Raw genomic sequence first — 15569 nt, forward strand, 5'->3', positions numbered from 1 at the left:
ATGTAAAATGCTTTCAACTTTTCAGGGGAAAGGTGAGATGGAAACTAAATGTATTTTTCTGAGATGATGCTAATGATAACTGACTTTTATAAGGCACTTTACAATTTGCAAAGTACTTTGCATACATTGCCATTTATTATCTCCGTTTTAAAGATATGAAAATGTAGACCTCAGAGTAGTCATGACTCACCCGTGGTCACACAGCTAGTAAGTGTCAGAGATGGGATGTGGACCAAGGACTTCCTGACTCCAGGTGGAGCATTCTATCCATCAGAATGCAGTGTTTCGGGACAAGGACAGATGGTGAGGAGACGAGTCTAAATGGGTACTTGTGTGTGTGTGTATGGATACTCTGTGTGTGTCTATGGATGTATGGGTGGTTTGCATGTATGAAACTCTGCATTCGAGATTTTTTTTTTGAGAGAGAGTTAACTCATAACTAAATCATTGTCATTTAAAAGAGAGAACTAAAGTAGATACAAACTTATGTTTCATATTTACTGAATTGAGCTTAAGCATTTAACATTAAGAGGTAGCACAATGGAAAGAAGGAGGCATTGATTGGACTTGGAGTCAGGAAGACCAAGGTTCAAACCCTGCCCCCTCTTCACTTAGGATCATAAACCTAGAATCAAGGGGACCTTCAGAGGCCACCTATCCAACGAACCCTCTCCACTCCCTCTTCCTCCTGCTGCTTATCTTATGGCTGAGGAAATGGAGGTACTGGGCAGGCTAAGTGACTTGCCCAAAGTCTGACAAATTATGTCAGGGGTAGGATTTGAACTCATCTCCTCTGATTCCAGAACAGCTCCATATCTGTGTGACTATGGGCAAGTCCTTCGACCCATTTGTGCCCAAGTGTCCTTACCTGTAAAATAAAGGGATTAGATTCAATGGAGTTTAAAGTCCTCTTAGCTCTAAATTTATGATCCTATGAAGTGGGAAAGTCCTTTATATAAAACATTATTTACATGTAAATACAATTATGTGTATATATATATATATGTGTGTGTGTGTGTGTGTGTGAAGATAGGATTCAGAGGGAGTACTTGACAAAATCAAACGCCCTGCGTTCAAATCTTACCTCTTACGTTTACCTCCTATATAATGGCATGGCAACCCTGGGCAAGTGGCTTCATGGAGAACTAGGGTTGCTTGGGGACTGAAAGTGTCAGTAGTCAAAGGTATGAACAGAACCCGGATCTTCCTGTCACCAAGGCTTTCTCTCTTACGACCTGGCCCTTCGCAGTTGTGCAGAAATTCAGCACATGCACAAAGTTTTACCAGTGAGATCATCGTTAGTTCTCCCTAGGCCTGTTTTCCCCTAGCGCTCACCTACTACCATCTGGTGCTGAGAGCATTATATTCCTTTTTTCAGGCCATGATGATACCGCTGAGTATACTTTGGAAATAAGGCTCATTACTCAAGAGTGACACACATAATATCAAATCTATCTCACTGGGCCCAATTCTCTAAAATACACACAGAAGATGGTTATAAACCCAGGGAGGTGAGCCAATTGCAGGTAGAAGGATATTCTGGGAAGGGGAGAGAAAGAACACATCATGCGTATGTATGTGCGTGTATTCCAGGCATAAAGGTGAAATCCATTTAGTCCCATTAAAATTTAAATCAACACATCCCTGAGAACTTATGTTCTAAACATTCTGTAGTGACTTATTTTTCTGTCAACTATTAAAAATTATAGGATATCAATCAAAATATTTTCTTTAATGCAAAAACATGAACACTATGAATACTTTGTAACCTGAGTTATATGCTATATACATTGAAAAAGCAAAGAACAAACACTATAACCCATAATTTTCTTCATGGCATCACAGATTTAGAGCTGAAAGGGTGCAGAGACCTTCCACTCCTACACTCTCATTTGACTGATGGGCAAAACAGATCCCTAGAGAGGTCAAGCTAGGAGAGGTCAGATTTGAATCTGCATCTTCTGACTCCAAAGCCAGTGCTCATTCTCCTGTGTATGTACCACATTGTCTTTTTCACTCATTTTGGTTTGTCCTTTACCTTTCAGCTGAAGTCCCTAGTTTAGGAAAACAGCATCATCCTTCTCCCCTCCTACATCTCTGGTATTGTCCCAACTCTTTGCCAGCTTAAACAACCTGAGCTACATACCTTCAGCGATGAGTATGTTGAAACCATCTTGACACATGTGTCTTAGTGGGGCAGTGTTGAGGATAGAGTCTAATAATGATAATAATAGCTCGCATTTATATAGCACCTACTGTGTGCCTGGCACCATGCTAAGTGCCAAATATCCTCACAACAGCCCTGGGAGGTGGGTGCCATCAGAGTTGGGGAAACAGGTTACGTTGCAGGTAGGACAAATTTGTGAATACTTTATCATCATCAATAGATTGCAAAAACCCTACAGGATGTCTCCTGTGTGCTGCGTTTCAACAATCCTGACATAGCCTTCATTTTCGAAACGCCATTTTACACGTGGACTACGTAGATTTAAAACATAGTTTTTCATCTCACAGAATCATGGATTTGGAGATGGATAGGACCTTTGAGAGCCTTCAAATCTGGCCTTTTCCTAAGCCATGTGACTCTCAGCAAATCATTTAACTTCTATCTGCCTCAGTTTCCTCATTTGTAAAATGTGGATTATAATAGCATCTACCTCCCAGGGTTGTTGTAGGGATAAAACAAGATGATGTTTGCAAAGTGTTTTATAAACCTCAAAGCTCTATGTGAATGCTAGCTAATATCATCTTGTCTAACAAGCTCCTTTTACAATTGAGGAAATTGAAACAACCCAGAAAGGTTAGGTAACTTGCCCCAGGTGATACAGGTACCAAGTATTAGAAGCAGGATTTGAACTCATGTTCTTTTCCTCCAAATTCAGCACTCTTTCACTGTACCTTGCTGCTATCTTATTTTATTTTATTGGAGGCATTCAGGGTTAAGAGACTCACACTGCTAGTAAGTTCCTGAGGTCAAATTTGAGCTCAAGTCTTTCTGACTCCAGGGCTGGTGCTCCATCTTCTGCACCACCTAACCATCCCTATTTCATCTCTTCCTAAAGATCTTGTTCAAATACATCTGTTCTTTAAATGGGAGACCTAATTCAGGGCCAAAAGGCCATGTCATTTAGGATGCAACTTAAAACTAATCGTAGGACATTGTAGAGTTTCAATAATAAATTAAAAAGAAAAAGACAAAAGAGGTCACGAGATACTTGTCGGTTCATTTTCCATCTTTGTTCTGTGATGGAAATTAATTCCATGGTCTTGATCATTATCTCGACAGAAAGATGAATTCTGGTGGCTCTTGGAGATGAGTCCCTGCCCCAGAAGTTCACACAAAGTTTTCACTGACAGAATCGACGAAAGGGCAGCAAATAACGTTAAGATGTGCCGATAAATGACTGGACTATGCGTATGAAGCTCTGTAAAAATTCTCTAACACTTTTTTCCTCCAGTTCCTCACATTCTTTGCATCCTGATTCGGCGATGTTCTGCCAAAGGAAAAGACAAAAAAAAAAATCTCAAGGTAAGACTCCATCCCCTTTCCTGGGAGTATCCTATCAATTGAGCATTGTGCCAAGAACTTGAGATGCCCATGAGTCTCTTGGGTAGAGCTTCCAGAGGATACAAGAAGGGACTATGGTTTTTTTTTTTCTTTCGCTATTGATAAAGGTTGTAACAAAAACAACAACAAAAAAACAGAAGTGCCTTTTCTTTGCAAGGCCCTGTTCAGACAGTTGAGATACCAAATTAAAAACAATACAGTCTCTACCCTCAAGAAGTTACTAATTCGATGGAAAGCATTAACTGCCTAGAAGGCTCCACCTTCTAGAGATCTTTGTTTATTCAAAGGACAAGAGGCCTTCCCTGATCCATCCCCCAACCTCTTTTTGTCAGAACTTTTCTCCTTTGCAAATTACTGTATTAACTTTTACAATACTTTATAATCTGTGTACATGTTCTCTATTGCCCTGGTTAGAAAGTAAGCTCCTTGAAGGCAGGGCCCGTTTGCTTTTTGTTAACACAGAGCAAGGTACTTGGTGACTTTAGAATTCAGGTTAAAGCTCTTTAGTTTTCAGCTCCTTTACCTATAAAATAAGGGGACTGAATGACTCTGAAATCATGTCCAATTCTATAATTCCGTGAATTATTCTAGACAGAGGTTCCCAAAGTGGCTGATACCACCCCTCGAAGGGCAATGGAACAATGGTGGCGGGGACAGTATAGCCTTGAGTGCAATTGGAGGGAGTTGAATAAAAATAAGGGGGTGGTGGGAGCATAAGGAAAGAAGAGAAGAATTTTGAAAAACCATTCATACATGTTTCATCTGTTGTGTAACAGAGTTAAAGTGATTACATTATTTTACAAATACACACAAAATGCAAGTTCTAACGCATCAGTTGTCAAGTCTGCTGACAGGTCTTAACAAGCAAGTGTTGACAGGCAAGCATGTCGGGAAGTACAGCATGCATTGGCAGGAATATGCATGTAATGACTTGCTTACAATATGATACTGTATGGTTATATGACACAATACTGTATCATCAAAACTTCAATACAGAAAAAACCCATACATTTGTCAATAAATTATTAAAGACACATCATTTAAAAATATTATATATTTTTGAAATGATGAAAATTTAAAAAAAAACCTGTTAGAGAATTAAAAATTTCCAGGGGGGGCACTGAGTAATTTTTTTTGAAAAGGGGGTGATAGGCCAAATAAGTTTGGGAACCTCTGTTCTAGAGCAGAGTACAAAGAGTAAGTTTTATTAATCATCCTAGTATGTAAATTCCTTGAGATCAGAAGTTGTATCTCATTCTTTGTTTCTATAGCACAGAGTCTGGCACATACTAAGTGCTTAATAAAAGCTTGTTGATTGAATGGCCCAATTTTAGGTTCTCCCTATTTTTTTTTCCTTAAAATTGAATGTAACCCATAATCTGTGTTCAAATGATATCTGGAAAGTCTCCACTCAATCTGTCTCAAATACAATGAATATGATCTAGGAGTTGTGTGTGAACTGGAATAGGTTCCATTAAATCAGAATAGAGTTAGTGATGTCTCCTCGTTGTAGCCAAAGTCCTTGAGCTCTTTGCTTATTCGGGGAAGGCTCCAGATCACCAGACTGTCTATTTGCCTGGATCAGGTTCCCTCCCAAGCAATCTAACCAAAAAGTTTTAAGAAGCTCTTTAATCCCTGCTTCTTTGCAAAGGTTGAGGTTCACGGATGTGAAATAAGACATACGACATATTTTTTCAACGTGGTTTTGGTTCTGCTCATTTTTTTCTCTCCTTCCTTTTTTTTTTAAATTCTTTTTTATAAAGAGTTGCTCGCTGAGAGGGACAGAAGAGTAGAAATAAAGGGGAAAATGCAGGTGATGCAAAAACAAATATATCTACTAAAAAATAAAAACAGACAAAAAACAAAGCTACATCATATTTTAATTTTACCAGTACAGAGAAAACTCACCCTGTTTGATGATAATGTGTGATTGGCAATGATGATGATATTTTCTACTGTTTCACTGATTTTGATATTATTACATTCATAGGAAATCACACGAAGCTCCAGAAGGAAGCATCCCATCATGGTGATTTTACAACTTGGCTAGAAGCAGAATTGAAAAAGAACTGCCTTTACAAGAATTCATTGCTTTTTTTCACTATATAATTTCATATTTTAAAATTTTGGACCCAAAACTCATTCTATCCAAACATTTCCTAAGGAAGTGTCTTGCTCCAAGATGTTAGTTACATCTATGAAGCGCAGGTAACGTAAAGAGTTTATACTCCGATAGAAAACCAAAAAACCCTACATTCAGGAGCATTCCTAATCTAGGCCAGCCATGTGTTGGTCCATGGGGAACATTTTCTACTAGCAGACCTGTATTCTGGTTCTAGTTCTCCCACTCATTCTCCCTTTAACCAGTCCCTTAAGAGAATCATAGGATTTAAAGTTGGAAGAAGTTATGTAGTCAGGAAGAAGTTATGTAGTCAAAACCCTTCTTATACTCATGGAATCTCATAGTTGGAAGGAACCTCAGAGGCAACCTGGATCTCAATGGCAATCTCTTTCTACAGTATTCCCTATGAAGAGGAAGGCAGGAGGAGGAGCTCTACATGAAATCTTCCATCCCCTCCTAAAGGAACTCCTTACGTCTGGAAGTAGCCAGTGGGTTATTCGTTTTGGACTACTCTGATCATTAGGAAATGTTTCTTGTGTTCAGTGGGGGGAAAGGGCTAAAACTGGAGTCAGAGGTCCTGGGTTTGAATCCTGGCCCTGCCATTCATTACCCATCTGATCATAGGCAAGTCACAAAATCTATAATTATATGAAATCTGCCTATGCAACTTCCTAGGCTCAATGATTAAATCTAGAAGGGACATTAGAAGTCATCTAGTGTAGCTGCCCTGCCATTTTACAGATGAAGTGATTTGCCTCTTGTCACACAGGAATAGTCAGATGCAGGATTTGAACCAGAGTCTCTTTCCCTACAGGCAAAAATGGAGAGTGCCTTCTACCCATTTCTCAGAGGTACTGGAAGGATCACATGAATGCTCTGGTGGAAGTACCTTGAAAAGGTATAAAGCATTTATATAAATGGAAGATTTTTTGTTTTGCTTTCAGAAGGGGAAAGACTCTGAGGACCAGATAGAAAATGTTGGAACCCAGAGTGCCTCTTCAGTGGTCTGACTCATTCAAGGAAGAATGTCTAAACAAGCAAAATCCTCTTGAACTAAGCCCCTGAGACTGGCAAGAACCACTAAAAACAATTTCTCAGCTTGTTGATGGTTAACTATTCATGTAGTCTGCATGGAGAAAGTATAAAAGTACAAGGCAAGCCAGACTTGGGGCAAGGAAGATGACCAGCACTACCCAAATAGTGCTCTAGTTGGCTGGGAGACTAGAGATCAGCTCATTTTCCAAATAATGAGGACCTTTCTCTGAAATTTTTGCAAGAGGCTCTGAATTGGTAACTATATAAAAAAAAATCCATGTTCCTGCTGTTGGCAAGGATTGACATAGCCAAAAAGATTCGGATTAGGATACTGTTGATGGAAAGTCCAATCATAAATTCACTCATAAACACAGTGTCTTCTAGAGAGTAAATGAAAAGGGGAGAGTGACTGTTTTAAACCCAGAAACATGGGAGAAATCAGATGTGCCTCAGGTTAATTTCAGTCCAATTAAGCAGGGTCAAAATGCTTCTTTTTAGGCTTTTGAAAAAAGTAATCAGTTTATAGATTTGTTGCTTGGTTTATACAACTGGTAATAGGCAGGATTTTTGTTTTATTTGTAAGAGAGGAAGAGACCATCTCATTAATGCATGAATTTGCTCAATTTACAGAAAGTAAGAGAGTTGATGTGGATGCATAATGAAAGCCTGGCTGTGTTAGCCATGGGATTCTGTGGAGGGTAAGTCATATAACCGGTAATGTAATTTGCCTGACCTTAATATATTTTCTAACAATGACTTCTATTTTTCCTTCTATTACAAAGAAAAAGGTCTCAAAAAAGGTGAAGGATAGTCTTACTATGGTTTGATATGCTTTTTTTTTCTTTTTTGGCCTCCCCGGTTTCTTTCTGAGAAAGGAAGCATTGTATAATAAATATAGGGCTAGGCGTGGAGTCAGAAAGACTTGTGTTCAAATTTTGCTTCTGACACTAATTAACTGTGTGACCAAGGTAAAGTCCTGTTACCCACTCTGTGTCTGTCTCCTGATCTGCAAAATGAGAGGGTTATAAGATCCTATCTATGATGATATGATCCTATGAATCTGAAACTGTGAGTTTCAGCTATCTACCTAAGACATTTTGATTTGCATTGATGGTTTATACAGTCCAATCAGAGGTCCTTGGCACACTGATAGACTGTTTGTTTGGAATGGGAGGATTGTTTGCTTTTTATCCTGTCAGCATCCTATGAACAAGAGTCCATGGAGACCTTTTAATAATATTTTTAATTTAAAAATGTACTGACTACAGAGGAACACATTGAAAAGTGAGATGTGAATCATATAGCATCAGCTAAATTCATTATAAGTCCTGGAAGATCCAACTCCTTTTCTGTCTTCTCAGAGTGAGTCTGATTCTTTAAGTCTGTTTCTCTTTATTCTGTTCAGGAAAGTGGACTCAGCCTGAACTGGCCCTGGAGACAGATTCAGGAAGAACTAGGCTAGCATATGTCACAGAGAAGAAGGTGGGTCCACAGGGTCAGTAATCATATACCCAAGGGTACATTCAAGAGACATGCAAAAACAAGTGTGTGTCACAACGTTGTTTCTAAGCCAGCTCTGGGGTGATAGTTTTCTGGATGTGGGTAAGGGGAAAACGTAGGGACTGTAGCAGAGAATCAGGAGACCCAAGTCCTAGTCTATTCATAACATTAACTTAATATCACTAGGCCTTGAAAAATGAGGGCTTTGCGTTGTATGATTGTATGATCTTAATCACAGAATATCAGGGTTGCAAGGAAAATCGGGGGAAGGGACCTGGTTGGACTCCGAAGTCATCTAACCTCTGATTGTCAGAAATTCAATAATGGGGACTCATTAATTATCCCTCAAAGTTGCCCATTCCACCTTTAGACATCTCTCATTATTAAGAAGTTTTGCCTTCTATGGAAGTAGCATATGCTTATCTGCAATTTCACCCATTATACCTAGTTCTGTTCTCTGAAGTCAAGCAGAGCAAAGCTAGCCCCTCTTCCACATAACAGCTTCTAAATTTTTGAAGACAGCTATCATGCTATAGAGGCAATCAGTGAATGGGAAGATCTTCTCTGTCCATTTGAGTGGGCTTTGGGGGTGGGGCTCTCAGGGTCCTGGGGGGAGTGGCTAGGACTGCAGCCAATGGAAGTCTGTGGTGAGAAGAGCTTACTGAATGGTTGGAGCAGAGCTAAGAGGCAGTTGGAGAGAGCAGTTAAGAGCTGAAGGACAGAGGAAGCAGTCAGCTAGCTGGAACACAGCTTGGAGATAGCAGCGAGAGTGGCAGGCACTACAAAAGGCATGACTGACCCTCGTGGAGACCAGAGAGTGCCGAGCAGGGGCTTGAGGCCAGTGAGTGGTTTTACTGGAGGGCCTTGGCATTGGGTGGGGGGGGGTGGGGAAAGCACCAGTATGTCTTGGCTTGCTGCCACAATGTTTTTCTGTGGCTTCCTGGTCACTATTGGGAGATGGGCATACTGGTTTTGGAAAGTTCTTGCCAGAATGAAGAACTGGGGACACTGGTCCATGGGTCTGCTACTTTTGAGTTTCAGTAAATGCTTTGCCTTCTACTTAGAGAATTCCTTATATCCTGTGATTCTGGACCATTCAGGCACATTCATGGTTATCTTTGAAGTCATGAATTCTGCCTTAATGATATATATGCCCTCCCCTCTCCCCAAATCTTCTCTAGGCTAAGTACATTCCAGTTCTTTCACAGGACCCTCACAGGGTTTGGTCCTTTCCAGTGATAATTTTCTGTGATTCTAAGAAAATTCCCTCTTCAGGCCTCCAGCAATTGAACAGCACAATAATTATGACCAAAAAAAATGTGGTAAATGTACTCACATGGGCATTGCTTTCAGTATACAGAGTAGTATCAATATCTAAATCCTAAAAGGAAAGAAAATTATATACATGAAAAGTTGGAGGATGAAAACAGCTAGCAAAAGTATTAATTTACCAATCAGAACCTGCTTAATGGAGCCCTTACATTCCCATGTTTGGGTCATGTACCAACTTCATCCATTGACTACCCAGAAAAGAGGACTCCCAGTGACTCTCCAATGTTATACAGGTAAAGGTGGTTAACCCAGGGAAAGGATGGGAAAACCAATACTTACTCGGATGAGAAGTTGAATGTATTCCAAATCACTTATGACATCCTGCCAGTTAGAAGCTTCGGTTTTAGGCAGATGGGCACTGATACAGCTGAAACAAAACCAAATTATGAGGCCTTTCTGCACCAGCATGATTCTGGTATTAGTCAGGTACTAATAGGAAGAGAACATGGAATCAGAGGATCATGGGCTCAGATAAAATCATACAGGCACTAATGAAGTTGCAAGTATGAATAATACAATCAAATCATGGAATCAGAGGATCATGGGCTCAGATAAAATCATACAGGCACTAATGAAGTTGCAAGTATGAATAATACAATCAAATCATGGAATCAGAGGATCATGGGCTCAGATAAAATCATACAGGCACTAATGAAGTTGCAAGTATGAATAATACAATCAAATTCATTGATAAGACTTCTCGCCCAGTGAAAAGCTAAAAAAAAAAAAAGCATTTTGGTAGTTGTTTTCATAGGGCGATTAGATGGCACCAGGGATAGAGTGCCAGGCCTGGAATCAGGATGACTCATCTTTCTGAGTTCAAATTTGGTTTCAGATAATCTCTAGCTATATGACTCTGGACAAGTCACTTAACCCTGTTTGCCTCAGTTTCCTCATTTGTAAAATGAGCTGGAGAAGAAAATGGCAAACCACTCTGGTATCTTTGCCAAGAAAACCCCAAATTGGGTCATGAAGAGTCAGATATGATAGAAACAACTGAACAGCAACAACAAACATCCATCTTCATAGCACTGCCAGGTAAGTCCTCTTAAAAATAATTTGATCTTTTAAGCAAGTTAAACAGACACCCTTAAATCATGAGTTCACCATTAAATCTGCTTGACAAATCCATCTTTTATAGATAGCACCAATGCTGGTCTACCAGAAATTTAAAAATCACCTATTCAGATTTAGTTAGGCCTGAGTTTAAATACAGAGACAGTGACCAAATGAACTCATTCCCCTTAAAATGTAGGAAGGCTCATATTCCAAAGTGGAAAGACCTGTATATTTTGAATGTGAGTCACCTGTGTGACCTTGGCTAAGGTCACTTAATTTTTTTCCTGGTCTCAGGTTCTTCATCTGTAAAATAAGTGGGTTTGTTAAATGGCCTCTGAAGTGCCTTATCTAAGATAAAAGAGGCAGGAGTAACAGCCGATTTTAGGGAATTCTCTACAAGAGGAGTCTAGCCCAATCCTGTTGGGCCTTGCCAAAAGGAATAAGAGATGGCAGCTCATCCCTTTTTTTTTTCCTCTCTAAAATCTGACTCTGTTACCCTTCTGGTGATGTTTGTTACAGGTTAAAATGGACTGTCAGACATTCGGGTTAGAGAATATGCCACCCTAGGAGAAGACCGGGAGCAGAAAACAAAAAAATACTTTTGGAAACAACAACAACAAAAAAAAAAAGGAAAGGAGAAAAACCTCACAATCAGAGTCAGTGATCTGCAGGGGCAAATGAGGATGTAGTAGCAGGGAATAATATAATTAAACTCTGTTTCCTCATTGATATGGGGAATTAGTGGCAAGACAGCTCCTTCTATCAATGCAGATCATCAATTCCTCTGTAACTTTGAGTCTTCAGAGAGTTTCCTTGGGAGTTTAGGTGCCTTGCCCAGAGTCATATTGTCAGAGATAGGACTTGAACCCAGAGCTTCCTGGCTAGTTCACTATTCACTACACCACACCATCCACTTGCTTCAATTCCATTCTGCCTCATTTCCATCCCCCCCCCCACCCCCCAAAAAAAACAAACCAAGAGAGGCATTCCTTAAGAATATGTATGCTAGAGGCTGGGCAGAGGGAAGTACCAATGGGATCCAGTTTATTTGGGATTAGACCTCCTCATGAGAAGTAACATGGTCTAGAGTAGGGGTATCAGACTCAAATAGGAAGGGATTCCTGCAGGCTATATGTTGATCTAGGAAACTATATATTAAATAACATTGTCAGGGGTGTATTTTTATGTATTTTGTTCGACATTTCTGAATTATGCTTTAATCTGTTTGGAGTCCACTTGGGAATTTTGCCAGCTACCTGAGGCCTGCCACCAGCCTGAGTCTGACACCGCTAGCATAGAGGATACAAAGCCACTTTAGGAAGGTTTGGATTGAGGGCCTGCTGCTGTTGCCTTCGGCAACTTTCTAAGATTGTAAATTGTAGACTAGTTTTGGATGTGCACCGATAGAGGGTGTTTCCCCACTGGGTGTTTCTCATGAGGATGAAATCACAGGTCTAGATTCTCACACACACACCCCACCTCCTTCATCCCAGATGTAGTCAAAGGAAGGAAATGAATGAGTGGTTATGTGCCTTTCCCTTTAAAGTATAGTTTTGTACCAAAATGCCCAGAGTTTGAGCTGGCCGAATGAAGCAGAAGTGAACATTTCTGCACACAGTCATGATCACAGAGTCTGTTACCTGAGGATGAAGAAATGTGTTCCGGCTTCAGTCAAAAAAGTAAAGAAATGGCTATTTAAAATGAGGCACAGGTAGCACTGGATGTGCGTGCTCCTTAAGTTTGATTTCTGAAAAACATAATTAGACAAAGGTTATTTGAGTGGTGTTCATTCTTTGAAAGGTGACATACCATAGTATTCTACTTTAGTTCTGTATACAAAATAGCTGTTTTTCTTAATTCATTATGGTTCATTTGCTTTACTGGCACTAATAGGAAAGATCTATTAAGTTCCTACTATGAGCCAAACACTTTTATGATCCTCATAACAACCCTAGGAGGTAGGTACTTTTATTATCTCCTTTTTATAGTTGAAGAAACTGAGGCAGACAAGTGACTTTCCCAGGATCACACAGCTAGTAAGTGCCTGAGGCTATATTTAACCTACGTCTTCCTGATCGCAGGCCCAGAGCTCTATCAGCTGTGCCATCCAGCTGCCTCTAAGAGGCATTAGAAGGGGCATAAACAATCCCCAAGCTACTAGTAACACATCCACTCATTTGTGTATTCATTCTTTTGCTTATTTATTTCTTACAAGACTTGAACCTTCGTAATTACACTCTGCTTAGGTCAGCTGTAATACTCTTCTCTAGAAGCATAATTGACTAAAGGTAGAAAGAGGCAGATGAAAAGCAACTCTCTTCTATAGATAGCTGATTCACAAAACAAAGAATTCACATACAGATAATTAAACCTTCATGGATCTGGCCCTGGAAGGGACCTGAGTTCATCTGGTCCAACCCCCTCTTTTCACAACACAAGGAACTGAGGCCTAGAGAAGTTAAGTGATCTCCCCAAGGTCACAAAGGTGGGAAGGAACACAGCTTAGATCAAAGGCAGGTCTGCAAGGCCTGTATCATTTTGACTGTGTGATACTGCCCTCCCTGACTGCTGAGAGTCCATGCAGCCTTCTAGGTTTTAAAGATCTGATTGCCCTGGAATCTACAAACAAAAACTCTCACAGTAGTGACTTAGAAAATCCTGGCAAATTTTACAGACATTATGTAATTTACTCCTTGAAATGCTCTGCAAATCTAATTAGCCTCATTTACAGATAAGGAAACTGAAGCTCAGTGAGGTGAAAATGACTTCCTAAAGGTCATACAACCCAATAAGCATTTTAGTAAATACCTTTATTCTGTTATGAAATGAAGACCAAAGAGAGAAAAGTCCCTGTTCTAATGGAGTTTCTTCTTGTTATTCAATCATTTTCAGTCATGCCTGACTCTTCATGACCCCATTTGGGGTTTTCTTGACAATAATACTGTTGTGGTTTGCCATTTCCTTCTCCAGCTCATTTTACAGATGACGAAACTGAGGCAGAGTTAAGTGACTTGCCCAGGGTCACACAGCTAGTATGTGTCAGAAGGCAGATTTGAACTCAGGAAGAAGTCTTCCTGACTCCAGGCGTGGCATTGTATCCACTGCACCACCAAGCTACCATCAGGGAGTTTCTATTCTACTGGGAAAAGGGAGATAATTGATTGGATGTCCCATTGAAAGGTGAAATGCCCCATGTAGGGGAGGATTTAAATTGTAAAAGTGGGAAAAGTTCTAAATCAGATGGTAAATAATGAGTCCCAGGTCAGGTCCAAAATCTTCAGTCTTGTGTGACCAAGGGGCACAGCCAATTGGTATAGTGGATAGAGCGCCGGGCCTGGAGTCAGGAAGACCTGAGTGCAAATCCAGCCTCAGACTATAACGGCAACCCAAACTGGCACACCCGGGATGGCTGCTAGTGCAGGTTCTTAGATCTGCTTTACTAAGGAAAGCAACTTAAAAGGGGTCAATGATCTTCTTTAATTACATAGGAAAAAATACAAAGAATAGTGAAGAAAGAATAGTAAAGACCAACAGACATGGTTCTACTGCCTGAATCAACCACTGAATCGAGGGAGCCTTTAACTCTGAGGAGTTGGGGAGCTCTGAGCATATGGCCACTCAGAGTCTTGACTAGAGAATCACAACATCTTTCTCATAAGCCAGCCCCCAAGTCAAAAGCTCACCTCTCAGAATATATACTCTTTAGGCTCAAAGCCTAATTAGAAAACAACAAAATCTTTGTAAAGCTTCCTACAGCAAGCAAGCTTCCCTTAATGGGCTCCACCTGTGGTCTGTTGATGGGTGGGGAAGATCTTATTCCTCATTAACCTTATAGACATTTGCTTTCGTCAACTTACAGTCATACCTTATTCTAGGCATAAATTAAAGTCAACAAGTTTTCTACATTTATTTTTGTTTCAGTGAAAATAATGGTCAGATGAGTGCGAGTTTGTTTTACTTTTAATGCATTTGCCCTGAAAATGAACAATTCAGGCCACGAAACTATGGAGAGATTGTGTAAAATCACACAAGTTCAACTTCTCTTTTCCTTACCTCCTTAGCTGAAATTTGTATTTGTGGGTGGATTTATCTGTTAGCCTATGCTGACACTCTGTGAACCTAGTAGCATCTAAAGAAGCCAGTAAGGGTTAGTGTAAGTAAAAGCAGGTAGACAGGTATTGACATAAGAATGTCAAATTTAACATTCCTAGAATAAGGTATGACTACAAGTTGCAGAGAAAGGAATTACTCCATTGATAGAGCTTCCTTATCCAGGAGATTCCTTTACCCATAAAATCATAGGTCTGGTCCTATCAGTATGTGATAAAGTATGTCATTTGTCATCATGTGATAGTTAATTTTTCACAGCATACACCCTCTTTAAACTATTTAAGTTTTCCGAAGCACTATTCCTACGATTCAGAAGGTTGACACCAGGTAAATAATGGTAGGAGAATTAGATGGGGTAACTGAGTTAAGAAAGCACAAGACTTTGTCTCTTGATTACACCTTCCATGTTAAACAATATTATGTAGAATGATAGTATAAATATTAAACACTAATTTATTGTTTGTCTGTTACTTTTAGTATAAAATATCATCTGGAGGAAGTCTAAAGAGAAAATAAAGCCCACAATTGCCTTAATTGTCATCAATCACTATTTACTCTAGTTTTCTTTGTTACTTTAAGAACAAATTTAAATCCATGAAAGCAGCTGCCCACAGTTTGCTGGTGGCCCCATTCTTTACCCTAAATTAACATTTTTATTTGTTTATATTTTCAGAGTAGTGACTACCTATACACATCTGTTCTGCATCTGTTTTATCTCTTTTTGAATTCATAAATTTTCTGTGTGAAAGATTTCTAACTGTAATTAATACAATTTTCCAAAAAAAAAAAAAATTAAGTGTAATTCTGTCTCCAGACGTGAGAATGCCAAAGAATGGAATAGAA

The 15569-nt window shown here is 39.6% G+C and overlaps 1 protein-coding gene across 2 annotated transcripts in view; it reads right to left on the reverse strand.

Annotated features, from left to right (window-relative positions):
* Positions 1 to 2790: 2790 nt before the first annotated feature.
* IL15 (interleukin 15) overlaps positions 2791 to 15569 on the reverse strand; it is a 157741-nt gene continuing 144962 nt past the window's right edge. For both annotated transcript variants that reach the window (XM_036763938.1, XM_036763939.1), the window contains exons 3-7: positions 12257 to 12363; positions 9837 to 9924; positions 9562 to 9606; positions 5477 to 5614; positions 2791 to 3494 (exon numbers count right to left, since the gene is read on the reverse strand). In XM_036763938.1, the coding sequence (XP_036619833.1) occupies positions 3384 to 3494; positions 5477 to 5614; positions 9562 to 9606; positions 9837 to 9924; positions 12257 to 12363 (489 nt within the window). In that variant the 3' untranslated portion in view covers positions 2791 to 3383. The remainder of the gene's footprint in view (positions 3495 to 5476; positions 5615 to 9561; positions 9607 to 9836; positions 9925 to 12256; positions 12364 to 15569) is intronic.

Source organism: Trichosurus vulpecula, chromosome 6, assembly GCF_011100635.1.
Source record: "Trichosurus vulpecula isolate mTriVul1 chromosome 6, mTriVul1.pri, whole genome shotgun sequence".
In the NCBI taxonomy this organism is placed as follows: Eukaryota; Metazoa; Chordata; class Mammalia; order Diprotodontia; family Phalangeridae; genus Trichosurus; species Trichosurus vulpecula.